General features: G+C 43.4%; 3 protein-coding genes across 7 annotated transcripts in view; 1 reads left to right on the forward strand and 2 right to left on the reverse strand.

The window, feature by feature from the left end:
- naa35 (N-alpha-acetyltransferase 35, NatC auxiliary subunit) overlaps positions 1 to 4,224 on the forward strand; it is a 9,409-nt gene extending 5,185 nt beyond the window's left edge. The window contains exons 17-23 of the mRNA XM_076269462.1: positions 19 to 197; positions 1,092 to 1,228; positions 1,384 to 1,451; positions 1,759 to 1,899; positions 2,116 to 2,238; positions 3,566 to 3,646; positions 3,909 to 4,224. Coding sequence (XP_076125577.1) covers positions 19 to 197; positions 1,092 to 1,228; positions 1,384 to 1,451; positions 1,759 to 1,899; positions 2,116 to 2,238; positions 3,566 to 3,646; positions 3,909 to 3,968 — 789 coding nt within the window. The 3' untranslated portion in view covers positions 3,969 to 4,224. The remainder of the gene's footprint in view (positions 1 to 18; positions 198 to 1,091; positions 1,229 to 1,383; positions 1,452 to 1,758; positions 1,900 to 2,115; positions 2,239 to 3,565; positions 3,647 to 3,908) is intronic.
- Positions 4,035 to 11,129, reverse strand: golm1 (golgi membrane protein 1). Of its 3 annotated transcripts, none has more exons than XM_076269463.1 (10): positions 10,953 to 11,128; positions 10,188 to 10,327; positions 9,723 to 9,869; positions 9,076 to 9,130; positions 8,706 to 8,808; positions 6,233 to 6,335; positions 5,433 to 5,619; positions 5,110 to 5,274; positions 4,835 to 4,900; positions 4,035 to 4,694 (listed from the first exon to the last, which is right to left on the reverse strand). In XM_076269463.1, the coding sequence occupies exons 2-10, from the start codon at positions 10,314 to 10,316 to the stop codon at positions 4,603 to 4,605; spliced, it is 1,047 nt and encodes a 348-aa protein (XP_076125578.1). In that variant the 5' UTR covers positions 10,317 to 10,327; positions 10,953 to 11,128; the 3' UTR covers positions 4,035 to 4,602. The 3 variants fall into 3 exon arrangements, with proteins under 3 accessions (XP_076125578.1, XP_076125579.1, XP_076125580.1); XM_076269464.1 differs by having other exon boundaries at positions 5,433 to 5,595; positions 10,953 to 11,127; XM_076269465.1 differs by lacking the exon at positions 4,035 to 4,694 and adding an exon at positions 4,701 to 4,723 and having other exon boundaries at positions 10,953 to 11,129.
- Positions 11,130 to 11,463: 334 nt separating this feature from the next.
- cep78 (centrosomal protein 78) lies at positions 11,464 to 18,563 on the reverse strand. Of its 3 annotated transcripts, none has more exons than XM_076270227.1 (16): positions 18,450 to 18,563; positions 17,164 to 17,423; positions 16,895 to 17,064; positions 16,029 to 16,101; positions 15,817 to 15,920; positions 15,176 to 15,350; positions 14,914 to 15,027; positions 14,716 to 14,780; positions 14,469 to 14,553; positions 13,942 to 14,038; positions 13,591 to 13,627; positions 13,297 to 13,431; positions 13,098 to 13,175; positions 12,652 to 12,812; positions 12,336 to 12,462; positions 11,464 to 12,176 (listed from the first exon to the last, which is right to left on the reverse strand). In XM_076270227.1, the coding sequence occupies exons 2-16, from the start codon at positions 17,414 to 17,416 to the stop codon at positions 11,637 to 11,639; spliced, it is 2,214 nt and encodes a 737-aa protein (XP_076126342.1). In that variant the 5' UTR covers positions 17,417 to 17,423; positions 18,450 to 18,563; the 3' UTR covers positions 11,464 to 11,636. The 3 variants fall into 3 exon arrangements, with proteins under 3 accessions (XP_076126342.1, XP_076126343.1, XP_076126341.1); XM_076270228.1 differs by having other exon boundaries at positions 11,464 to 12,173; positions 18,444 to 18,563; XM_076270226.1 differs by having other exon boundaries at positions 18,444 to 18,563.
- Between the last annotated feature and the right edge of the window lie 3,679 nt (positions 18,564 to 22,242).

Genomic DNA, 22,242 nt, shown 5'->3' on the forward strand with positions numbered 1-22,242 from the left:
GTGTAACTGTGTGTGTAGGCTGAGAAAGTGGACGCTGCCCTCCACAGCCTGCTGCTGAAGCTAGAGCCAGGCCGGCAGCACCTGGCCTGCGTGGGCACCTGGGTTCTGTACCACAGCCTGCGCATCATGATCCTCTACCTGCTCAGCGGCTTCGAGCTCGAGCTGTACAGCACACATGAGTACTACTACATCTACTGGTAAGTGTGTGTGTGTGTGTGTCTGTGTGTATGTTACGGTCAGGTTGAGGGATAACACACACTGATTAATGGCTGCCTTAGGACCAGCTGACTGATGGGCGTGGCAAGCGCGATGTTTAAAAATTGATTACAGGTGGATACCTGGAGAAGCGCGAAAACGCCAGTCTCGTGCAGGAATTTGAAAGTGTGCACGCTACTCGCCAACGCTGACCAGGATTACCTGTTTCTCCGACGTCCCTTCAGACTATTGTGGTTTTTTGTTTATCCTTATACAACGTTTTCGCCTGGCACCCGGACTTTACTAATCAAAACTTGAACTCCCAAAACCGAACAACCGCAAGAGAGCTGGCCGCTCTCGGGAAAGAGCAAGACCTGGGCTGGCCCTGTACGCACGCTCGCCTGGGAAGTCGGGAAGCTGGTTCCTCTTGCAGTCTTTAGTCTTTACATATCAACATCTTCACCCACACCACTGATATAGACTCCCAATTCAAGTTACCACATACACGCAGGGCAAGTTGCACTGAGGGCTTAATTTAGCTAGCTATTGTTTAAACCCCCTAGACTAACGAGCTATCTTGGTAAATTAGGTAGGCTGGCTTTTGGTTTTCGCGTTTGACTTTGGCATTCGCGGAATTTGCGTTTGTGGGTCGCAGGGTGAACCCTCGGGTGTAACAGTGTGTTATCAGGACACATGAGTACTACTACATCTACTGGTACGTGTGTGTGTGTGTGTCTGTGTGTTTTCAGGAACAAACTCAAATAGCCCCAGTTGTGGTGTTCTGTGTGGGTGTATGTGTTATTTTAGTTTGACAGCAATTGCCATGTCTGTGGTTAGTGTGTGTGTCTATGTATGTGTATGTCAATGTATGTGTCAATGTTTGTGTGTTGTATCAGGTATCTGTCAGAGTTTCTGTACGCATGGCTGATGTCAACACTGAGCCGGGCAGACAGCTCTCAGATGGCCGAGGAGAGGATCCTGGAGGAGCAACAGAAGGGACGCAGCAGCAAGAAGAGCAAGAAGAAGAAAAAGGGTGAGGAGAAAGTGTGTGTGTGTGTGTGTCCGCGCGTGCATGTGAATGAGTGATGAGCCCATATGGACGTATGGGGATGTCTAAAAGAAGGAGGCATAGATCAATGATCTTTGTATGTGTGTGTGTTTTTTGATGTTGTTGTTATGGGTCCACAGCTCGTCCTCTAGGCAAAGAGATCACCATGAGCCAGGCCTACCAGAACATGTGTGCTGGCATGTATAAGGTAGTGCTCTCTCTCACATGCACGCAGAAACAAGCAATCAAGCAATCAATAAGATCATTGGGGATAGACTAACCAGAAACTGTTCTCTTCTCAGTCAAACACTGCATGTTACTGTCTACATGGGTTTTGTTATGTGTTTGTGTTCTTTGTGTGTTTGTGTTATTGTGTGTTTGTGCTCTTATGTTCTATGTGTGTTTATGTGTTCTTGTGTTCCACATGTGTTTATGTGTTCTTGTGTTCTACATGTGTTTACATGTTCTATGTGTGTTTATGTGTTCTACATGTGTTCTTTTCCTCTCCCTCACAGACTATGATAGCTTTGGATATGGATGGTAAGGTGCGTAAGCCTCAGTTTGAGCTGGACAGTGAACAGGTGCGCTATGAGCATCGCTTCGCCCCCTTCAACAGTGTGGTCACCCCCCCGCCCGTCCACTACATCCAGTTTAAGGTAAAGGTCTGACCTTTTACACTCTCACCTGTGACCACTACACTCAGGTCCACTACATCCAGTGTAAATGTGATGGGCATACAGCATGCCCTTTAAGAAATAATAACATAAAAAACCTATAATAATATAAAGCTAAATACTAAAGTTTACGTTTAAGCTTTTCAGAGGAAATGTCAGCACCTTCTGCCTGAACCCAAGGTGTTTCATGTGTTATAGGAGATGTCTGACTTGAAGAAGTACAGCCCCCCTCCTCAATCGGCAGACCTCTACATGGCGGCCAGCAAACACTTTCAGCAGGCCAAACTGATTTTGGAGAACATCACCAGCCCTGACGCAGAGGTCAGTCCCCACCCACAATCCCCCCCACAAGCTTTGGCTAAATGTTACTGTGCAGCATTAAAGGTTGTATTAGCAATAGCGGGGATACGTCACTTCTGTTGATGTTCAAACAAAACAGAGAGCTAGCTCGCTACTCCCTCCCCCTCCTTCCAGTGCAATTAAACCTCTCCTAAACGCACATCTCGTCGGTTATTGGTTGAAACACTTTATTTTGCCTTGTTGGTAGCAATTGTTTTTGTGTACAAATCTCGGAGCCTAGGCTGCCTACAGAGACGCGTTTTTTTGACGGCCTGCTTATGGGTCAGACAGCCCAGTGGATCGTTAGGAAAGATTAGATGAATGTGATCATTTATGTTAGGGCCTATTTTGGGCCTGAAATCACTGATACAACCTTTAAGGGAAAACTCTAAAAACAACCTAGAGTCTATTTTTGGTTTATGATGTGTAAACTTTCGTTGGGTATGTTGTATAAAATTATCCTATGGGTTGTAGACATCATGATGAGAGAACGAGTTTGAAACTGTAAAGCATGTATTCATATAATCTTAATCATAATCAAGTAATACACTGAAGTTATTCCTAACCATAATACTCTTATAACATTTTAAATAACAAGTTTAACTAATACTATTAACATACTGAAGCTGAAACTGAAGCTGATTCCCCCTATGTGCGCTTTGTATTCCTATGTCTCATTTTGTTGCACTGTGTCTCATGCTGCCTTAGCCTAGGCCTTTTGAAGAAACCAAAGTCGGCCTTGAAGCTGCAAGATAACGCGTACACAGGGCGAGCTCTACTCATAACAACCAGTAGGAGAGTGCAGGGGGGCGAACGATATTTAACCCATGCACAATGTAACCTGTGATCACTCTATACTGTACACCCCTGAACTTTCCGTAAACTTAAGGTGAAAAGTTTGTTTGGGGTAGTGTTGTGTCAGCATTTTGGAGGGGTATAAGTAAGAGAGTTCTACCTTTGTTCGGGAGTGCGATCGTGCGATCCACTCAGGCTTTGCGCTATGTAGTCATTAAAGGAATTTTTGCACGGAACTCTGCCGGACTATTGCGCCTTCTTTTTGGGAGAAGTTTTTGACTTCTAATGGTTATAATGGTGTATTTTTGTTACGTTGTGGGCAAGATGTTTGGACTTAATTTCTGGCCCGAGTCTGAATATCTGCCACGACAGGTACCAAAAAGACGTCAATCAGAGTAGTTTTGGGTTAGACCGGAATAAGGATTTGCAAGTAAAAAGCATAACCTTGAGGGCAAGCTCTCTGTCATCTTAATATGAACTAAGTTTATTACTTAACTCTGTATTTGTGTTTCAGGTCAATCGGATTCTTAAAGTTGCCAAACCAAACATTGTAGTGATGAAGCTGCTTGCAGGAGGACATAAAAAAGAGACTAAGGTAAATAGGTGTAGATCCTCTCTCTCTCCCACTCACACACATCAGTTCCTCTAACTTCAATACACCAATTTCAAAATGTTAAATTGTTTAGTGCAGGTCATCTCCATCCCCGTATGTGTCCTAGTGACAGGTTGTAATTATCCATCTGGTCAGAGCAGAGGTCTGACTGCCCCTCCCCCCTGAGGCAGGAATGTAGAGCTGAAGGGCTTTATAAATCATTTCTCTCTCATCTATCTCTCTTGGTTTCCTCCTTCTGCCCCAGGCACTGCCCGAGTTCGATTTTTCCACACACAAATATTTCCCTGTGGTGAAGATTATTTGAGGCCTCTCTACTGTGTGAGTGCACACAGATACACCTCTGCTGAAAGGACAAACCGTACGCTGGAACTCAGAACCCCCCCCTGAAGGTTGTTTATTCTCCTCAACACTCCAAAGACATCACTTCATCTTTCAACAACACAAATAAACATACAAACATCTAACAGTCAGTCATCCCAGCTGCCTAATACGCAATTTCATACAACAACAGAAGTTCATTTCAATGTTGAATAAAAGACTTGGTAATTAATATAAAAAGATTTACAGTGTCTTGTCTTCAAATTGGACTCCAGTTGGGTTGGGCTTGAATCAGAGCCCACAGCTTCGTTTAATGGAGTGGGAATTTGTTTGTGATCCACAACGAGGCCTCCCTCTTAATTTAGTCTTCTGAAAAGCCATCCATTTATCTTAAGCCACTCTTCAAAGTAAAGAAAAAGTTGACTACAACCAAACTAAAAAATCAATCACATCAAGTCAGATGAGTTTTTGATAAAAGTCCAGGAGTGAGGCCATGGGCCCAGTTAAAAAGTGAGAGGCTGCACTGGAAGCCTCAGGAAATGCTTGTAACCTCACCTTCTGTGGTGTGTGTGTGTGTGTGTGTGTGCAATTGAGTGCGCAAGTGAGTATATGGTGTGGTCTCAGTCCAGGGCAAGGGCTGCCTGTTTGTCGTCCTCAGATTCCGGCTCGTTCTCTTCATAGTCATCAAGGTTGTCAAGACCTCCCTCTTTCTCTGTAGACGCATAGATCAGATTTAATACGCTGCAAGGGAACAGGTAATGTTTAAAGGCTGTTTACACAAGCAGAGGGGGTCCAAGTGGGCCTGCCAGTTCAACTCAAATGCAATGCGGGTGCATGTAAGAGCCTGTGTACCTGTGTTGTCTGCCTCCGTCTGGTCTGTGTACTCCACTGGGCCTTCACCAGGCATCAGAGCATCCTCTGGAGATACAGACCGATATTTATTCAGTTTCCATTATGTAACAAACTTCCATTATGTAACAGACATTTATCCTTTACAAACATGTACCTAGATTAATGTGAGCACAGAGCATCTTTACACGCAGGCAGAGAAAAAAATAAAGTTCAGATTTGAGTTTTCTTTTGAGTATATTAATAGTGTGTGTGTGTGTGTGTGTGTGTTCTCTAACCTCCAGTCAGTGAGAGTTTTGCGGCCTTCGCTGCGTCAGGATTGGCAGTGGCCTTGGGGGGCTGCTCATCCTTCTGGCCAATCACACTCATGTCCCCGCCCAGCTCCTGAGCAATGGCGTTGTCCTTCACATCAGCAGCTAGCGTCCTCTGAGTGGGTGTTGCACCTGAGCCCACAGAGCACAAGACAAAAACAGAGCCTGAGCACGAGGGCACGTGGAGAGAGGCGTGCGTCTTCATTTGACTGACTGAGGGACTGGAGTAGCTCTGTCTGTTTCTCAGGGGAGCTAGATGTAGAGAAGCATTGCTGCAGAGTGATCCATACCATCATTTACCACGATGTCATTGCTCTTCAGCTCGGCGAGGTTCGGGGCTTGGTCAGCCTGCGTTTCTGCCACCGACTGGGTGGGCTGTTCGGCCTGGGCTGTCCTGTTGGCTGAATCCTCATTATTGGCCTTAAGGTTGCCGACACTGAGTGGGGCGTCTTTCTGGGGAGACAAAGCAGGATTTGTCTACACACACACACACACGTAAATACAAGTGGACAAGTAGCTCACAAGAGGTCCCATAGTAAAATAAACAATAAGCCCCAAGAGACTGTGGGTTACAAATATTTTAGAACAGCTAAGGAGTGCTGTTAGGCACAATGCGAAGTGGGGTGTTTAAGACTCACTTTTAGCTGTTCTAATATTTCAATAATTCAAATAATTTAGCTGTTCTCAAATCATTTAGCTGTTCTCAAATCATTTAGCTGTTCCAAAATCAGACCTACAGCCTCCCGGATCCATCTGCCCCAGCTAATACATATACTGTACCTGGCATGGATTCATAATAAAGTAAACACATAGAAACAAACATGCAATAACTTATTTATATAAATCACTACTAATAATATAGTTCTAATAATGTAGTTCTTCGGCAATAATGGTTGCCAAGTAACAAACAGATGCAGCGGCTGATTTTGCTTGGCATGGCAACGTTATTAAGGTGTAGGTTTGCAGTGTTTTAAAACAACTTTAAACGCAGCTTAACCAATCATTATTAAAACAGATGGTTCTGGTCTTTGTTTCTGATTGGTTGAGCTGTGTTCCTAAGATTAGATTTGTGTTCTGAGTTGGTCCTCACCTGTAGGTTCTTCTCTTGCTTTTTCTGAGCATCCTTTGCAGCCGCAGCCATCCTCTCCTCACAGTCCTCCTTCAAGGCCAGTATCTGTGTGTTACACTGGGCACTGGGCACACACACACACAAACAAACAAACAAACAAGACTTGTTTGACAAGTTTTATATTCATGGGGTTTCAAGTACTGATAGTGAATGGGCATTTTAATTATGGGAGGTTTTAATCACTCACTTTTGGCTTATCTATGAGTGTTTGTGTTTCTATCAGATTCTCCCCAAACAGTGACTGGCGGTGTAAAAAAATGCCATGTCACTGTTGCAGCCATGCTGAATTGCACTCCTAGGGCTAATGCTAAACAGCTGTTCCCAGAGCCCCCAGGCCCCTGCATTGAATCTCCATTTGAGCTTCTGTCCAGAATGGCTCCTGTTGCTATGAGACTTCTCCAGATCTGCTCTTCTCTGCTTCCCTGTAGGGCTGGGCGATAAACCGATTTTATCGATTAACTCGAGTGTGCAGTTCACGTCGACTTGTTTGAATGAAAATCGGTTTTCTCTTTAACAACTGTTAATAACGCTTCCCTCTGGCCTCCCGTAGAATGAGCTCGGCCCTCCCTCCCCCCGCATAGTGCGCGCATTTACCAAATAGTGAGTGATATAGATAGTAGTGAGTGACAACATGGCAGCAAGCAGGGAAGAACTCGTTCCGAAGAAAGGCACTGTGTCATCCGTCATTTGGTTCGCGTGGTCAGATTTAGACCAGACAACACCCCGCTGCAAAGTATGTATGAAGTCTGTTGCTAGCAAAGGCAGCAGTACGACAAATTTACTGCAGCACCTCAAACAAAAGCATCCTGTCGAATGGGAGAAATGTTGCGCGCAGCGGAATGAAAAAGACAGCAGCACCCCAAGCACCACGCGCACAGCCGCTAAAATACAGTCCACCGTACCACAAACGTTTTAAAACTGCATCCCATATGACAAGAATTCGGCTACTTCGGCCAATTGGTTACACAGTTTGCTAAGCAATAAGCAAAGCCTAGTTCAGACCTACAATAAAACCAATCTCTAAAATAGGCACTGCATTCTACGTTTTTTATTCTAACTTAAAATAGCTTTATGGATTATTATTTTTTCTAATTAGATCTACATTTACGTTTTAAAATGAATTATATGGTGCTGCCTCTGAAGAATTATTCTTGCGAGTAGGCCTAGCATATTTTAACGTGCGGTTTTTGATTGTCATTATTACGCGATCACGTTCATTTTGAGTAGCCCATCAAAGATCCTTGATTAGCTTTAACCCTCTCTGAGCCCATGTTTACATTTACAGGTCATTTGCGTTCCACCTGTCATATGCGCCCCTCACTTGTACTGGGTTGATGCCACCGAAAAATCTCACAGGCACACCTTAATTATAATTTCTGGCTACGCCCTTAAAGTGGCCTATTAATTTGTTTGTTTTAATTAGCCTAGTTGCCTGCTGTAGTTTTAGTGGTCACCTTGCTATTTTAAAGTTGTATCAGGTATCTTAGTTGACTTTACATTCTCCTATGTGGGCCTAACACTTCAGCCATTTGGAACAGAAGAACACACCAGAATAGGCCTGTTTAGTAGGCTTATTAAAGCAGGATTTGATGGCCGCATTCCTACACTTATAAAATGCAATTCAATGCGGAAGTAATCTAAGTATTCAGAATATGTTACTCAGATTGAGTAACGTAACGGAATACGTTACAGATTACATTTTTGGGCATGTATTCTGTATTCTGTAATGGAATACGTTTTGAAAGTAACCCTCGCAATGGCCACCGGGCATGTCTAAAGCCAGAGGTGATAGGCTTGTCTTCCTGGCTAAGAATGTTTAGAAATGTTTAGAAAAAAGCACCCTATGCTGTCATGTACAGATAACTGATGCTGTTGAAAGTTATGTTACATAAGGTTACATGTCACAGTTTACAATGGCAGGGCCTGCCATATTGCCTTTTTGGCTAGTTGTTGTTGATTGCACTTTAACTCCAAGGGTGAAATCAAAATAAACAAGTTTTTTTGGAACTATTTCTTTTGCATATGAATTTGGGGGCTGTTAAGAAAATCGATTTAAATCGTAAATCGGATTTATTGTGAAAAAATCGGAGATTTTTTTTTTAGGCCATATCGCCCAGCCCTACTTCCCTGTTGATTATCTTTGCTGTTCTCCTCATGTGCTCCTGTCCTCCCTGCTTATGATCTTAATACCAGGCTGAGCTCAGGCAGATGTGTCTATATTTGTGTCAAGAGGGAACTATAAAAAAACCATAAATGTAAAGTCCAATATTACTGAGCAACACCAGTTTCAAGGCACCACCCTAGCCATTGACACACTGCTCAAACATTCACACCACATTTATTCAGTCTTTTTCTGTTTGAATGTGAGTGTGTGTGTGTGAGAAAGAGAGAGAGAGAGAGAGAGAGACATGCACAAAGAGAGAGTGAGACTCACGTGTCATAAGTGAGTTTGTTGTTGAGTGTGTTCACAGAGCTTTGACACGTCTGCAACTCTTTCCGAAGCTTTTCCAAATTATCAAGCGAAGACTTCAGCTGGTCTATGGAGAAACAGAAGACAGACAGACAGGCAGGCAGAGCGTGATTCCATATGATCCACTCACTGTGTTCCGTGTACATTTACTCCAGCGGCAGCGCCTGGTGTGGGCTGGGGCAGGTCAGGGGCAGGTGTAGTAAACATCATTAATGAGATTTCACAGCTCTACAGGGGAATAGCCCCAGTGGACTAACACCAGAAGACAAATAGAGAGGACGTGAAAATATCTGGGCTCAGGTTTTGTGGGTGTGTGTGTGTGTGTATTGCTTACTCTTCACGTCCTGTACGGTTTTGGAGCAAGACGATACGTTGATGTGAAGCGTGGCCTGAAAAACACAAAGATCAGTGATGCATGTTAATTCACTACACACCCACAGACGACAGAATCCTGTCAACCAATCCTTTGAACAGTGCGTGTGTTGAGTTCACAAACTGGTAGTGCCAGTATGGGTACTCTGCTGTGCAGCCTCAGCAGTCTTGTCTTTGGTGATTGTTTGTTTGTGTGTGTGTGTGTGTGTGTGTGTGTGAACCTCTTGTCTCTGGTGTGTGTGTGTGTGTGTATATACCTCTTGATTCTGGTGGTTGTGTGTGTGTATGAACCTTTAGTCTCTGGTGGTTGTGTATGTGTATGAACCTTTAGTCTCTGGTGGTTGTGTGTGTGTATGTGTATGAACCTTTAGTCTCTGGTGGTTGTGTGTGTGTGTGTGTGTATGAACCTTTAGTCTCTGGTGGTTGTGTGTGTGTGTGTGTATGAACCTTTAGTCTCTGGTGGTTGTGTGTGTGTGTACCTCTTGTCTCTGGTGTGTGTGTGTGTGTGTGTGTACCTCTTGTCTCTGGTGGTTGTGTGTGTGTGTGTGTGTGTGTGTGTGTACCTCTTGTCTCTGGTGGTTGTGTGTGTGTGTGTGTGTGTGTGTGTACCTCTTGTCTCTGGTGCTGCTCCTCGAGCTCTCTGATCTGCTGACTCTGGCGTCTCATCGTCTCCTCCGCCTCCTCCCATCTCTGGGAGACCTCCTCTCTATCTGCCTCACCTCTCCGCACACGCGTTTCCAACTCATACACTTGCGCCTATGGGTGAACCAAATGGAGATATGTTCATCTAGTGAATGGTCTCTGCTACACATGCGTAGCACCTATGTGATTACATCAGTATGTTATATTTTTGATTTGTTCACTAGGCGATGCATTTCCTGGGTATCAAATCCATGGTGTCTACCTCCTGAGCTACAGGAACTGTCCCAAAGAGGACAAAACATGAGGTCAAAGCCACAAAACTGCACTTCACAATGTTCAAATGAGTCTGCAGGAGACTAAGCATAACTCACTGGTAAGGAAAAAACTGCATATCTATTGTGTTCATCCTGCAACTTGATGCAAACTAATCACCTGTAGTTCCGTGTTGCGGGAGTTCGCCACCCAGTAGTTAAATCCCAAGACGAGGATGCATGTGGTCAAAGCGGCAATCAGTAATGGAGGAGACCGGCCGACTCGCCGCCCGTTCCCGAGAGCACCCATCGATGCTCTCGCTTTAACACGTAAAAGAAAAAAACAAGAGTACGCCTAGTTAACTTATTGTTAATCCTCCTTTTACAAAATTATACCAGTGACATGATCAGTACACAATGAATACCATTCACTTCCCAGCCCCATGTCCGACAATTAAGTTATATTTACAGCAGCGCCGGAAGCGCACACGTCAACATACAGTATAATTTTCAGATAACGTAGATAATTTTACTTTCAATTGAATGAAGTGATTACCCCAAATGAACACCAAATATGTTAGCGAAGCGAACTACAGTGTGGCCTAAGTGATACAGTATGAATCCTTTCAGATTAGTTAGTTAGTAGTTTGTTTACTTGAGACGCCATTCAAGGACACCACTGGATGCCAAGAAACAATTGACCGAACGTTAGCAGCTAGTCTCAACCATATGGCTAAACTGAATATTGCTATTCTACATTAAAATGTATTAAACATGTTAACCCTTAGATGGAACAGCAATTTTGAATATTGACACCATGCATTAGTTCATTTGAAGTCCCAACGCTGATTTGGCTAGCCAACGATAGCTAACATAGCTGTGTCGACACAGACATCACGATGCACCAACATTGTTCTCGAGATACTGGCATCGCCCCAGGTCTCACCTTTTCAGTCGATGGAATATTGTCAGTACTGATGATTTACTCGAGATGCTCGAGAACTATGCGGCAAAATATTCCAGTCTCAGTCCACAGGTCAGCTCTCAAAGCAAACGCACACGGAAGTCCTGACGACAGGGTTGCTCTGGCAAACTGAGATGGAATTGCAGTCAGTGCTCTGGAGTCTTTTGTCAGAGACGTGTCCAGTATTGACCTTCACCCGCTAGAGGGCGCTTCCCAACACAATTCCAATGTGCATATGGCTTTACAACAGACATGCTGAAACAGATATGGTCGCGTCATGCCTCCAACTCGCCACAGCATCCCACCACTCAAACACAAACTGAAATGTACCCTGCTGATATAAGAACAAACTTCTATGGTCATTTCGTAGTATCCAATTCAGAAATACTTTTACATCACTATTTTACAATACATCACTATTAGTCCTCAGACAGACACTTTGTCACACACCGGACACCATGACCACAGTAGTACAAAGTATGTATAACATGAACTGTTTATTTTTTTAGTCCAAAACACAGTATTGTAGATCTTATAAAAATGGAACCCGCATAAACAAATGACTGTCCTTTCAAAAAAATCAATAAATAATTCAATAATTCTGGCAAGATTGCCAAGATGAAAGATGGGCAACTGTGGAAAAAAAAACAACTGTATTTGTCAGAACTACGAGGAAAGTGAGAGAGATTCTAGGAGCTGGGCAGCCCCACCCTCCCCCTCTGCCCCAGTGAAATGTTTAGTATACAATCCCTTTGAGCCGTGAGACCCATTACTATGGGAACTGTATTGTCTGAGCACGTCGCTATGACCACTGCTATCACTGGAGTGGTTGTTTCTGGGGCTGATATGAGAGCTGTTACTGCGAGAAGCTCTGCCCTTTGGGCCACTGCCATGGGAACTGCTGCCACGGGAGCCACTGTCTTTGAGGCCATTGCTATGGGAGTTGGAGCCACGAGAGCCATCATCTCGCACACGCTTGACATTGGTAGAACCATCGCTGAGAGAGCCAACACTCCGGGGAGTAGACTGCTGGGAGCGTACAATCTCTGGAGCAGGCGAGGACAGGTAGCGCCCATCATGCACTTCCACTTCTACACCAGCGGGGGCAGCAGCTAGGCGAGAGGGCCCAGGATGAGGCTCCAACGGTGGAGAGCAGGAAGGTAGGGACCTGGGGGATCCAGGAGCACCAGGACCCGTGGGCTTCTGCTAAGAGACAACAGCACTTCAGTCAAAGCCAGCAGCGACATACAGGCAAGCCTGCAGAGACTGTGCCAACATTCCAACTTCTCTCTCACTGACCTGCTAGGACATACTCATGAATTAAGATTTGTCCACTTCATACATCCTTCATACTACACTGCTTACCATGGAAACGGCCTGCAGATCTCCTGCTCCTCCTTCAATTCCTCGTCCAGTGGATGATAGCTGTGGCCGCCCCATCACACTGAAGTCCGATTGGTCAATTCCCACCATAGAGGCAAGCTGGCCGAGACTATAAGAGAGGATGACTGCATCAGATACTGCACGCAATTAAAGTTCAACTTCTATGGGTGCGTGAAGGAGGTATGGACACATTTAAGATGACTAGACTGTATGTGTGTTTACAAATACTTTACATACAATGTATTATGTTCCGAAGTGCAAAGTGTGGTGGTGTGTGTATGCAGGAACACAGCATTACCCAGCTTCAGACAGCAGGTTGAGGAAAGCGTTGAACTTGGAGAAGGAGGATTCAATGCTGTCTAGGACCGTGTCATCCAGCAGAGCAGAGTTGGCAGGGTTCTCCACCACCTCCGAAAGGGACGAGTTCATGCTCCGCAGGCGGGCATTCTCCAGCTCAAGCTACAAGCACAAAAGCAAGCACATACCATATTCTGGTGAGCGGACAGTTTATTGGTGTTTTAAGCCCCCAACGTTGTCTTCGAGCCAGCGCTGCCTGGAAGGCACTAGGGTTAGCCATGGGTTAAGGTTGGGGTTAGGTTTAGGATTAGGTGCCTTTAAGTCAGCGGTGGCAGCGCTGCCTGGAAGACGACGTTGGGGGCATAAAACACCATCAAGCTATCGGACATGTCTGCTATGAGGGTATGCCGGAACTGTAACAATAAAGTTTGGTGGTTATGCGTGTACCTCTACCAAACGGGAGTTGGCTCTTAGTCTGGCATTTCTCTCCTCTGTGAGTCTGAGTCGACACTCCTCTAGCTCCACCTGTTGATCACTAATAGTTACTGCAAATACACACCCATATCTTACCTGTTATGTACTGTGACTAAAGCTCACACAACAGTTTCTTCACCTCTGTGCATTGTGTATATTGTTCATAATGTACCTTAAGTCTGTTGTACTGGCTGCTAGAGATTTGTTCGTGGCCACTCAGTGCCACTAAACTCTGGGACTCTGATTCGGTCTCCTCTGGGTCGGTCTCGGACTCAGTTTCCAAGGTGACTTTGACTGACGCAGCACCCTGATGTGGTTACAGATACCATATTCAGTAACATCACAATCATTGTGTTATCACGCCTCTACTATGGCCTGTGTGTGTGAGGGTGTGTGTTCTTACTGAAATGGGACTGGAGGCTATACAATGGCATAAAGAGTGATGTCATCAGCATGCGACACTCACCTGAAAGCTGTACTCAGGTGTAGCGGAGGTCGCACCCCTGTTGAAACAGTTTTGGTAAATAGTATAACTAGTTGTGTTTGAAATGTCATGCTGTGTTTTGGTTGACAGAGAGAACTCCAACTCTGGCTGTCAGAGAGGAACACAAAAGACAAGCCTGAATTCAGGAGACAAACATGCAATGCAATTATTCATTTTGTGTCATTGCAATGACACAAAACCAGGAGGTCAAACAAACAAAAAGAAAAACACTCCACACAAGTCTCACACACAGACTATTACAAAGAGTGCTAGTGCTGGCACATAGGTGTTGTGCGTGTGCGTTTGAACATGTGTGTGTTGGATCTGTTTTACCTCTTTTTCCCTGCCCGTGCAGCAGTGCGCCATGGAATGCACCCAGAGGAGACCGGCCGGGACGATCCAACACTCACCTGGGATGCTTTACTCGAGCCTACATACACACACACACACACACACAATGTCACATGCATTGACACCAGGAATCACACAGTTACACACACATGCATGCACACTCACATACGTGCTTTAGTGCAAAGGCCCACATATAAAACAGAAACAGGCAGATAATGGAGCTGAAGAGATTCTGTTCCCTGGAGGAGTCTGTGTCCTGTGTGTGCGCTCACAAATACACTACTGCACTGCTCATGTATGGAACATGGCAATAGTTAACTGAGACTGTGTGTGTGTGTGTGTGTGTGTGTGTGTGTGTGTGTGTGTGTGTGTGTGTGTGTGTGTGTGTGTGTGTGTGTGTGTGTGTGTGTGTGTGTGTGTGTGTGTGTGTGTGTGTGTGTGTGTGTGTGTGTGTGTGTGTGTGTGTGTGTGAGTGAGTAAAAAAAAAAAGTGTGTACACGTGGTCTCACCTCGTCTGATTTTACCAGCACTACTCCTTTTCCCCACCCTGACCTTCTGAGCTTCCCTTATGGCTTGGGGTTTGATCCACAAGTACTGTTCACAAACACAGACATAAACAACATTACGACAATCACATATATACTGTGGCAAACATTAACATTTATTTACAAATCTATAAAACATCCATTCAAATCTACAATTTACAGATGCACAATAGTCATAAGCATACCAACTCAAATCACAGACAGTTGGTACCTGAGAGTTTTGTCCTTTCGTGTTCATGAGCACTCGTGTGATGATGTCTTTGACCAGAGAGCTTTCTGTTGGAGGGATCGGAAGAGCAGTACACACGCACACACAGAAGCATTGAAGACCAAAATGAAGTACTGAAGAAAAAACTGGACAACAAGAAAGCCTTCAGCCTCTCTCATCCATGAACATATACACACTTACCCACAAGTGGATTGCTCCTGATATCCAGCACATGAAGGCACTGATTTGATTGGAGCGCGTGCAGCAGTGAGCGCGCCCCGTCATCAGACAGACCACACTTCTGCAGATCCACAGCTGCAGAGACACAAGCACCTATGAGGTTCACTTCTCCTCTTCATGCTAACAGTACCCTGTCTAACTCTCCTTTTACATCTATTCTGTGCTCATGATACATGATGATGTATGTGTGTATGTATGTGTGTGTGTGTGATCTCTTGCTGACCTTTCACCCACAGGTCTTCAGCCAGCTCTCGAGCGAGGGCAGCCGCTCCCTGGTCCCCGATCAGGATGTTTCCGTTAAGTGTGATGCGCCTGAGCCCGCTCATGCCCTCAAACTCGGCCTTCCTGTAGCGCAGCGACTCTGCCCACGCCGCGCTGTGTCTACGCACTGCCTGGTGCTGCACAGAAAACCCACTAGTCACCGCAAAGGACCCTGCTCAACAGACTCATCATACAACGCATGATTATGCCTAGCTCACCAAGGTGGTGGTGCATGGTCAGTACTGTCAGTATTGTCAGTACAGTACTGACTGACTAAAAAAAAGTTTCTTTTCATGAAATAAATGATATTAATTGGTAAACATACAAATATTGTTTCTCAGTAAATTAAGGTTCAGGACAAAATCAGGACAACCAAATTGTTTTCTTGGTAGTAGTTTTTTTTGATAGATAAATGAGCTGGGAACTGACCCTGAGGATAATGGATACTGCTGAAGCAGGTCACACATAAGAGTTAGCAGTAAAAGCTCCAACAAGCTTTTCTGTTGTTGCTAGTAGCAACTGTAAACACAAAGTGTATGACACATGTGCTCTTGGCCGTGTCAGCTGAAAAGGTGTGTGAGTGTGTAAGAGTGTGTGTGGTACCTTGATGATATTGGCAAGGTGCTCCGCTCCCTGCCAAGTGACGTTGCAGCTGCTGAAGTCCAGACTCTTGATGGAGGAAGAATACTTCACACTCTGGCAGATGACTGACAACAGGGGGAAAACACGCGTACAGCAGATGAATATGAGCATGGATGACCACAATCTCAACTGTGTCAACTGTCCACGTGCAGGTGTTGAGTGGGTGTACTCACTCTCCAATCCCTGGTCTGCTATAGGACACTGGGCAAGAGACAGATTCTCCAGTGATGGACTCTTAGCCAAACCCTGCAAGCATGCAAAATGAAAACGTTCATACACACAACTTTACGCAAACTATATCTTCCGTTTCCACTGGTATTGGTGTGTTGATTTTACGCAAACTATATCTTCCGTTTCCACTGGTATTGGTGTGTTGATTTTACGCAAACTATATCTTCCGTTTCCACTGGTATTGGTGTGTTGATTTTACGCAAACTATATCTTCCGTTTCCACTGGTATTGGTGTGTTGATTTTACGCAAACTATATCTTCCGTTTCCACTGGTATTGGTGTGTTGATTTTACGCAAACTATATCTTCCGTTTCCACTGGTATTGGTGTGTTGATTTTACGCAAACTATATCTTCCGTTTCCACTGGTATTGGTGTGTTGATTTTACGCAAACTATATCTTCCGTTTCCACTGGTATTGGTGTGTTGATTTTACGCAAACTATATCTTCCGTTTCCACTGGTATTGGTGTGTTGATTTTACGCAAACTATATCTTCCGTTTCCACTGGTATTGGTGTGTTGATTTTACGCAAACTATATCTTCCGTTTCCACTGGTATTGGTGTGTTGATTTGTGCAGGTGCTTGAAGACCGTTCTGTTTTGGTGTGTGTGTAAAAAGCAACCTTGTACATGTATAAAGGTGTATAAAGGTGCTTTTGTGTGCATGTGTGGTGTACGTGTGTGTGTGTGTTTGTGTGTGTGTAAAAAGCAACCTTGTACATGTATAAAGGTGTATAAAGGTGCTTTTGTGTGCATGTGTGGTGTACGTGTGTGTGTGTGTTTGTGTTTGTGTGTGTGTAAAAAGCAACCTTGGTGAGAGCTGTGAGGTCTCTCTCTCTAAGGGGAAGCCCATTAAGGTGAAGAGAGTGGAGACGTTCTGACACGCACAGGCACTTATGCACAGCTCGACACAATGCCAGTGTGACGCTCCTAGAGTGCACTGCCGGACTCTTCCTCCGCCCAGACCACTTCACTGCACCTGCAATACATACACACACACACATAAACTAAACACACAAGGACGCAGTGCACTCAAACTCTGTACACTGTAGAGAGGCTGTGCAGTACGTGGACTTACCCTGAGCCCCAAAGGTAGACAAGTGGGTACTTTTGATGGCAACATGATGGAGCTGCTTATTGATGGAGAGCGCATTCAGAATGGGAGTCCAGTCGGTCAAGTGAACGTGATCTCCGTTGAAGTCAAGCATCCCTTGGCTCAGGTGCACCTTCACTGCTGCCACAGGGCATGACCCCTGCACTGCACAAGAGTCATCGTAGTAACTTTCAAAATCAAGTGCCCCGCGCCGTCGATTCTGAGCCGACTCCAGCATAGCGCTCCTGAAACAAGTACAGGCAGGGATGGTCAATGGCATGGTCAATGGCACCCTTCGCCCTTTAAGTCATTTTATTTACGCTATTAAGTTAAACCTTTTTGTGTGATTTGTTCTCAAACATCAGCCATGCTGCTAATGCCATTCTCAAAGGACAGGTGCATGTGCATTCTATACACAACAGTTGTTTCTTTCGGGCTCTTATGGTTTTATTTTCATCTGTCAAGGACAGACAGGACTTTCACAAATACAGTGAAAGTTCTCAAACAGAACCACAGGAGGACGCATTCACCCTTTCACATATTGATTTTGTGATAAACCAGCCTTAAACTCATTTTGGATACATGAAATACACTACATACTGCGACCTCAATTAAAAGAATACCGAAAATCCGTCATAACACTGCAGTGCATAGATTCTCCTGATGTTAAGTTACAGACTTTCTGGCTAACATCTTGGCTAGTTAGTAAGATACGTTACTGCATATCGGCATATGGCAAGATAACATTAATCAGATAATCAAGCTCATAATGACAACAGAAAAGACGTTATGCATATCCGGGGATTTCTAAACAGGCTGTTATCAAGCTAGCCAGGCAGGCCAATGTTAGCGAAGGATCCACTTGTGTTTTGACATAACGTTATCATACTAACGTAACGTTAGGTTACGAATCAAGGTCCTTCTCTGCTTGACAAATACAACATTAACGTTAACATTTGGTTACATTAGTAGTAACGTGTAAAGTTTAGTTCCGTAACTTTATCACGTTCAAAAGTGAAATTCTTGATAGCTAGCCAATTTCGCCAACATTAAGCCCGATAAAGTACAGAAGAAGACGTGTAACGTTGGCTAACGTAGCTTGACTGGCTAACTTATCGATAGGTAACTTGGCTAACATTGTCTGAATCTGTTATCTTTTCAGCTAATGTTACAAGATCAAGGAAAGTAACGTTACTGGAATGCTTATCTGTTCACTTAATTGTTTATGCTATACAAGACAACTAATATTGTCTGGTACATCTTACCACCACCTGTGAATGTCTGTTTGTTGTTCCGGCGGTTTCTAAGCGTCCTTAGCATTTGCATTTGCCATGGGAGAAGTGTCTGACATGCAAACCGCGGAGTTGATTTGAACAGGAGTACTGGTTCACACAGCGATTGGTCACTAAAAGATATATGACGCTGTGGTTGGTCCATACATTTTGGTCGCCCCAGAGAATGTCTAATAAAGGCGGGCTCTGGTCGCCCTATGTTGATTCAGCCAAAAGAAAAAAGAAGGAAAAAAAACTATACAAACCTCTTTCTTTTTCCATAGATCTGCACAAATATCTTGCCAAAATAAAATCAAATGCCAATATCTGGAATCTATCTTTTTACATAGACTAGCCTAAGTAAAATAATTGTAAAGAGCTATTTGTTATATTTTATATTCACCATCCAGTGTTTAATAGAGTTAATAAAGAAAAAAAGAACATATTACCTTCACTTTTTCTTCATGAATTTGTCAAAACTAAATCTTAAAAGTACCGTAGTCTAGGGCCTAGACTCTAGGCCTACTTTTTCATAGCCTTGGCTAGATCTCCAGTGATTTAGGCTACTGACTGACTGTTTGGAAAAGGAAAAGTTCACTTCATTTACAATAACATAATTGGACATTTTATTTCTTATAGTTCTGATGATAAGCCTACATCATGATACACAGTTTGATAGCCTACATAGCCAACCGTGACCACATCCGCAAAGACAGTCCATATGTAGCCTACATCTTTAGGCTACTATGAACACAAAAACACACAAAACAACAAATGGTCATCGTGGTTTTTGTGGTCATAGTAGGTAACCTGTTAAGTGTCATAATGTAGGCGTCCACCATGAAGCTGAGCGGGGTAAACCACATTTTCATGCAAAAAGTATGACCCTTATAGAGGGCATCATAGGATACTGCCTTGAATGAAAAATTGATACACAAAATCCAGGGTTGCCAACTTTGGGTGTTTGGCTGGAGTGAGATTTTGTGAAGTCATAGTGCGTGTGCGTTAAATTTTTCCCTAAACCTAATTTAAAAAATGTCTGTCACCTGACTTTTTTGCTATGTACAGTATAATCCCTGATTTATGTTTAAAAAAAAAAAAAAAAAAAAAAAAAACCTAATAGAATGGAAAAGTTTCTTCAAAATGTACAATTAAATTATTGATTGCACTTGAAAACAAGACCAGTGTTTTAACCCCGTGGCATGGAAGGATTATGAGCCACTGGGCCCCTGGGCACAGACATGAAAAGGGCCCCCCTGCCCACCTGAAAAAGGTAATAGCTCAGTAGAAAAAAATGAAAAATAACCCCTTAAATGATGACTTCTGGCTAGTTTTGTGGAAAGAAAGGGACAGATTGAGACGTATGAATGTGTGTACATATGTATCAGGGATGGAAATAGCCTAAAATATTTTTTTCCACCTACCATTGTGGCTGGTGGATTCCAAAGTCTACCAGCCACTAGAGATACAGTATGAACATTTGATGAAAAATAATGACCAAAATGATCACGGTTATTGGTATTATTGCAATATGATTAAAATGTGCTGACTTTTTTTCTAAACCTACCATCAATGTTGGACAGAACTCATAATTGGCCTGCCCTTCATGCCCAGTAGCAACAAATCTAAAGGTCAACAGAACAGCTATAGTGTCATAAAAGTGGTGTGGCTCCTTTAAGACCCAATCCACTGGTGTGAGTTCTGGAGCCATCCAACTTTATCTTACTCTATACTATCCTACATCATCTGATTTTAATATTATGTCTAGGCTATATTTAACATTTAACATTTATTTTCTATTTGGTCTGTTATGAAATTATGCATTGCATGCAGTGCATGAAAACAAATCATTATGGCTACATCGACAAACTCTTAGCCATGAGCTGTATATCCTCTGATTTTAATATTTACACATATGTAGGTATTTAAGCACAGCTCAGGTTTAAGACACTTAAAGCCCAAAATTGGAGACCATATAGAAATTTGCTACCATTTCAAAACCGGATTAGGGCCTACTCTGGAACGGCTTATTGTACAGGGGATTGCATTACACCTTTGTGTTCGGCTGTTTATTCTGGTTTACGCTTTGTCATGTGTGGAACGAAAAGTTTGTGAAATATTCCTCCTATATGAATTGAAATGAGCGCAGAGCTATAGTAGGCTAATATGATTATTTCTTGAAAGTTAATTTTCTCGCGAACCGTTTATCGCAGCATAACAGTCAGCGAATCAACAATCAGAGAAAACTGCGCTGAGAACGTTGTAGGCGGATATTAGACCTACCTGATGTTGGTCTAGACATATTATGTATGCCTTAAACTCGTATCCTGTCATTTAGAAACAATGCTGTGGTCTAGTCTAGTCATCAACAAAAAATGAACGGATTGCAAAAAAAAAAAAAAATGGATTGACATTTTTGGACATTTGGACATTTCTTGAGTGTGCATGAGAGCGTGAGATTGGTGCTGAAAGTGTGAGTGTCACGCCAGATGCGTGAGAGTTGGCAACCCTGAAAATCAGCTCAGGAAGGATACAAAGGAAGGATACACAAAATCAGCTCAGCTTCTGTAGTACAGATCACTCCAAACCCATAGAAAAATAACAATTTAGAAATGTCATTGCATTAGTTCATGTTCAACATTTCAGCTTCCAAAGCAGCTAATTAAAATATTAGGTTAGTTCAATAGCATGCTAAATTCTATGTAAATTATGTGTTAGCTGTGAGGCAAATTTGCTTATTTTCATTTTAGTGATAGCCTACTTGCAAAAACCTTTGTCTTATTGATTGTCTTATTGACATGCATACTGTCCATTAATGCAACATCCCAAGATTTTTGATGATGAAACCACAATGACCTAAGACATCATGACTCTGGTCATGGTCAACAAGGAACAATTTGTGTTTCGTGCAAATCCCCTGATTTAAAAGAATGTAAATAAGAATCTCCTGTCTTTCACTCTGTGTCCAAACTCAGGCGAAGTGCCCCTTTCACTTGGAAAACAGTTGCAAATTACGTTCAAATTATTTTGAATGTTGCCAGAGGTGTGTATGTCTGTGAGAGAGAAAGCTCGACTTCTCCATTGAATATTGTTACTAGCCCAGAGTCAGAAGGCAATTGTTTTTAAATCATGATCTTGCCTTACTTGTTATAAACAAGTAGGACTTGACCTGATTGTGTCCTATGACCCATGTGATGATATGGTCTAGGGTGGTGGTGGTCCAGTGGTCAAGCACCTGCTTCCAAATGGACGACTTGAAGGTTGTGAGTTTGATACCCTGATGCCACTTTTATGCCTAATCAAGGCACTCTGAGTTGCTCTATGTAGCTAGTTAGTCACTCTGGATATATGGTTATGGTTATGGATTTGGCAGAAGCCTTTGTCCAAAGCGACACACAAATACAAAACAACATAATATTTAAAATTGAACAGGGAACAGATTAGAAAGTTAGAACGAGAACGGAGAGCACTGGGCAACTCATTCCACCAACATGGAACCACTGAGGAATAGAGTCTTGAATTAGACCTAGTTTTTATTACTGGTCGACATAACAGACGCTCATCAGAAGACCACAGTGGGCGGTTGGGGATGTAAGGCTTGATTATTAAATTAAAATAACTAGGAACAGATCCAGTCAGTGTCCTATAGGCCAAAGTGAGAGATTTAAATTTAATTCTGGCTACTATAGGGAGCCAATGGATTTTGCAATAGAAGCTACATGCTCAGAAAAGTTAAGTCGGTCATCAATTACAACCGCCAAGTTACGTGCCGATCTAGTTGGGGTCAGTGAAG

This window comes from Alosa pseudoharengus, unplaced genomic scaffold, assembly GCF_046254945.1.
Source record: "Alosa pseudoharengus isolate Yale_2024_CS ecotype anadromous, Long Island Sound unplaced genomic scaffold, YU_APseudo_1.1 YU_APseudo_1.1_scf_6, whole genome shotgun sequence".
NCBI lineage: Eukaryota > Metazoa > Chordata > Actinopteri > Clupeiformes > Clupeidae > Alosa > Alosa pseudoharengus.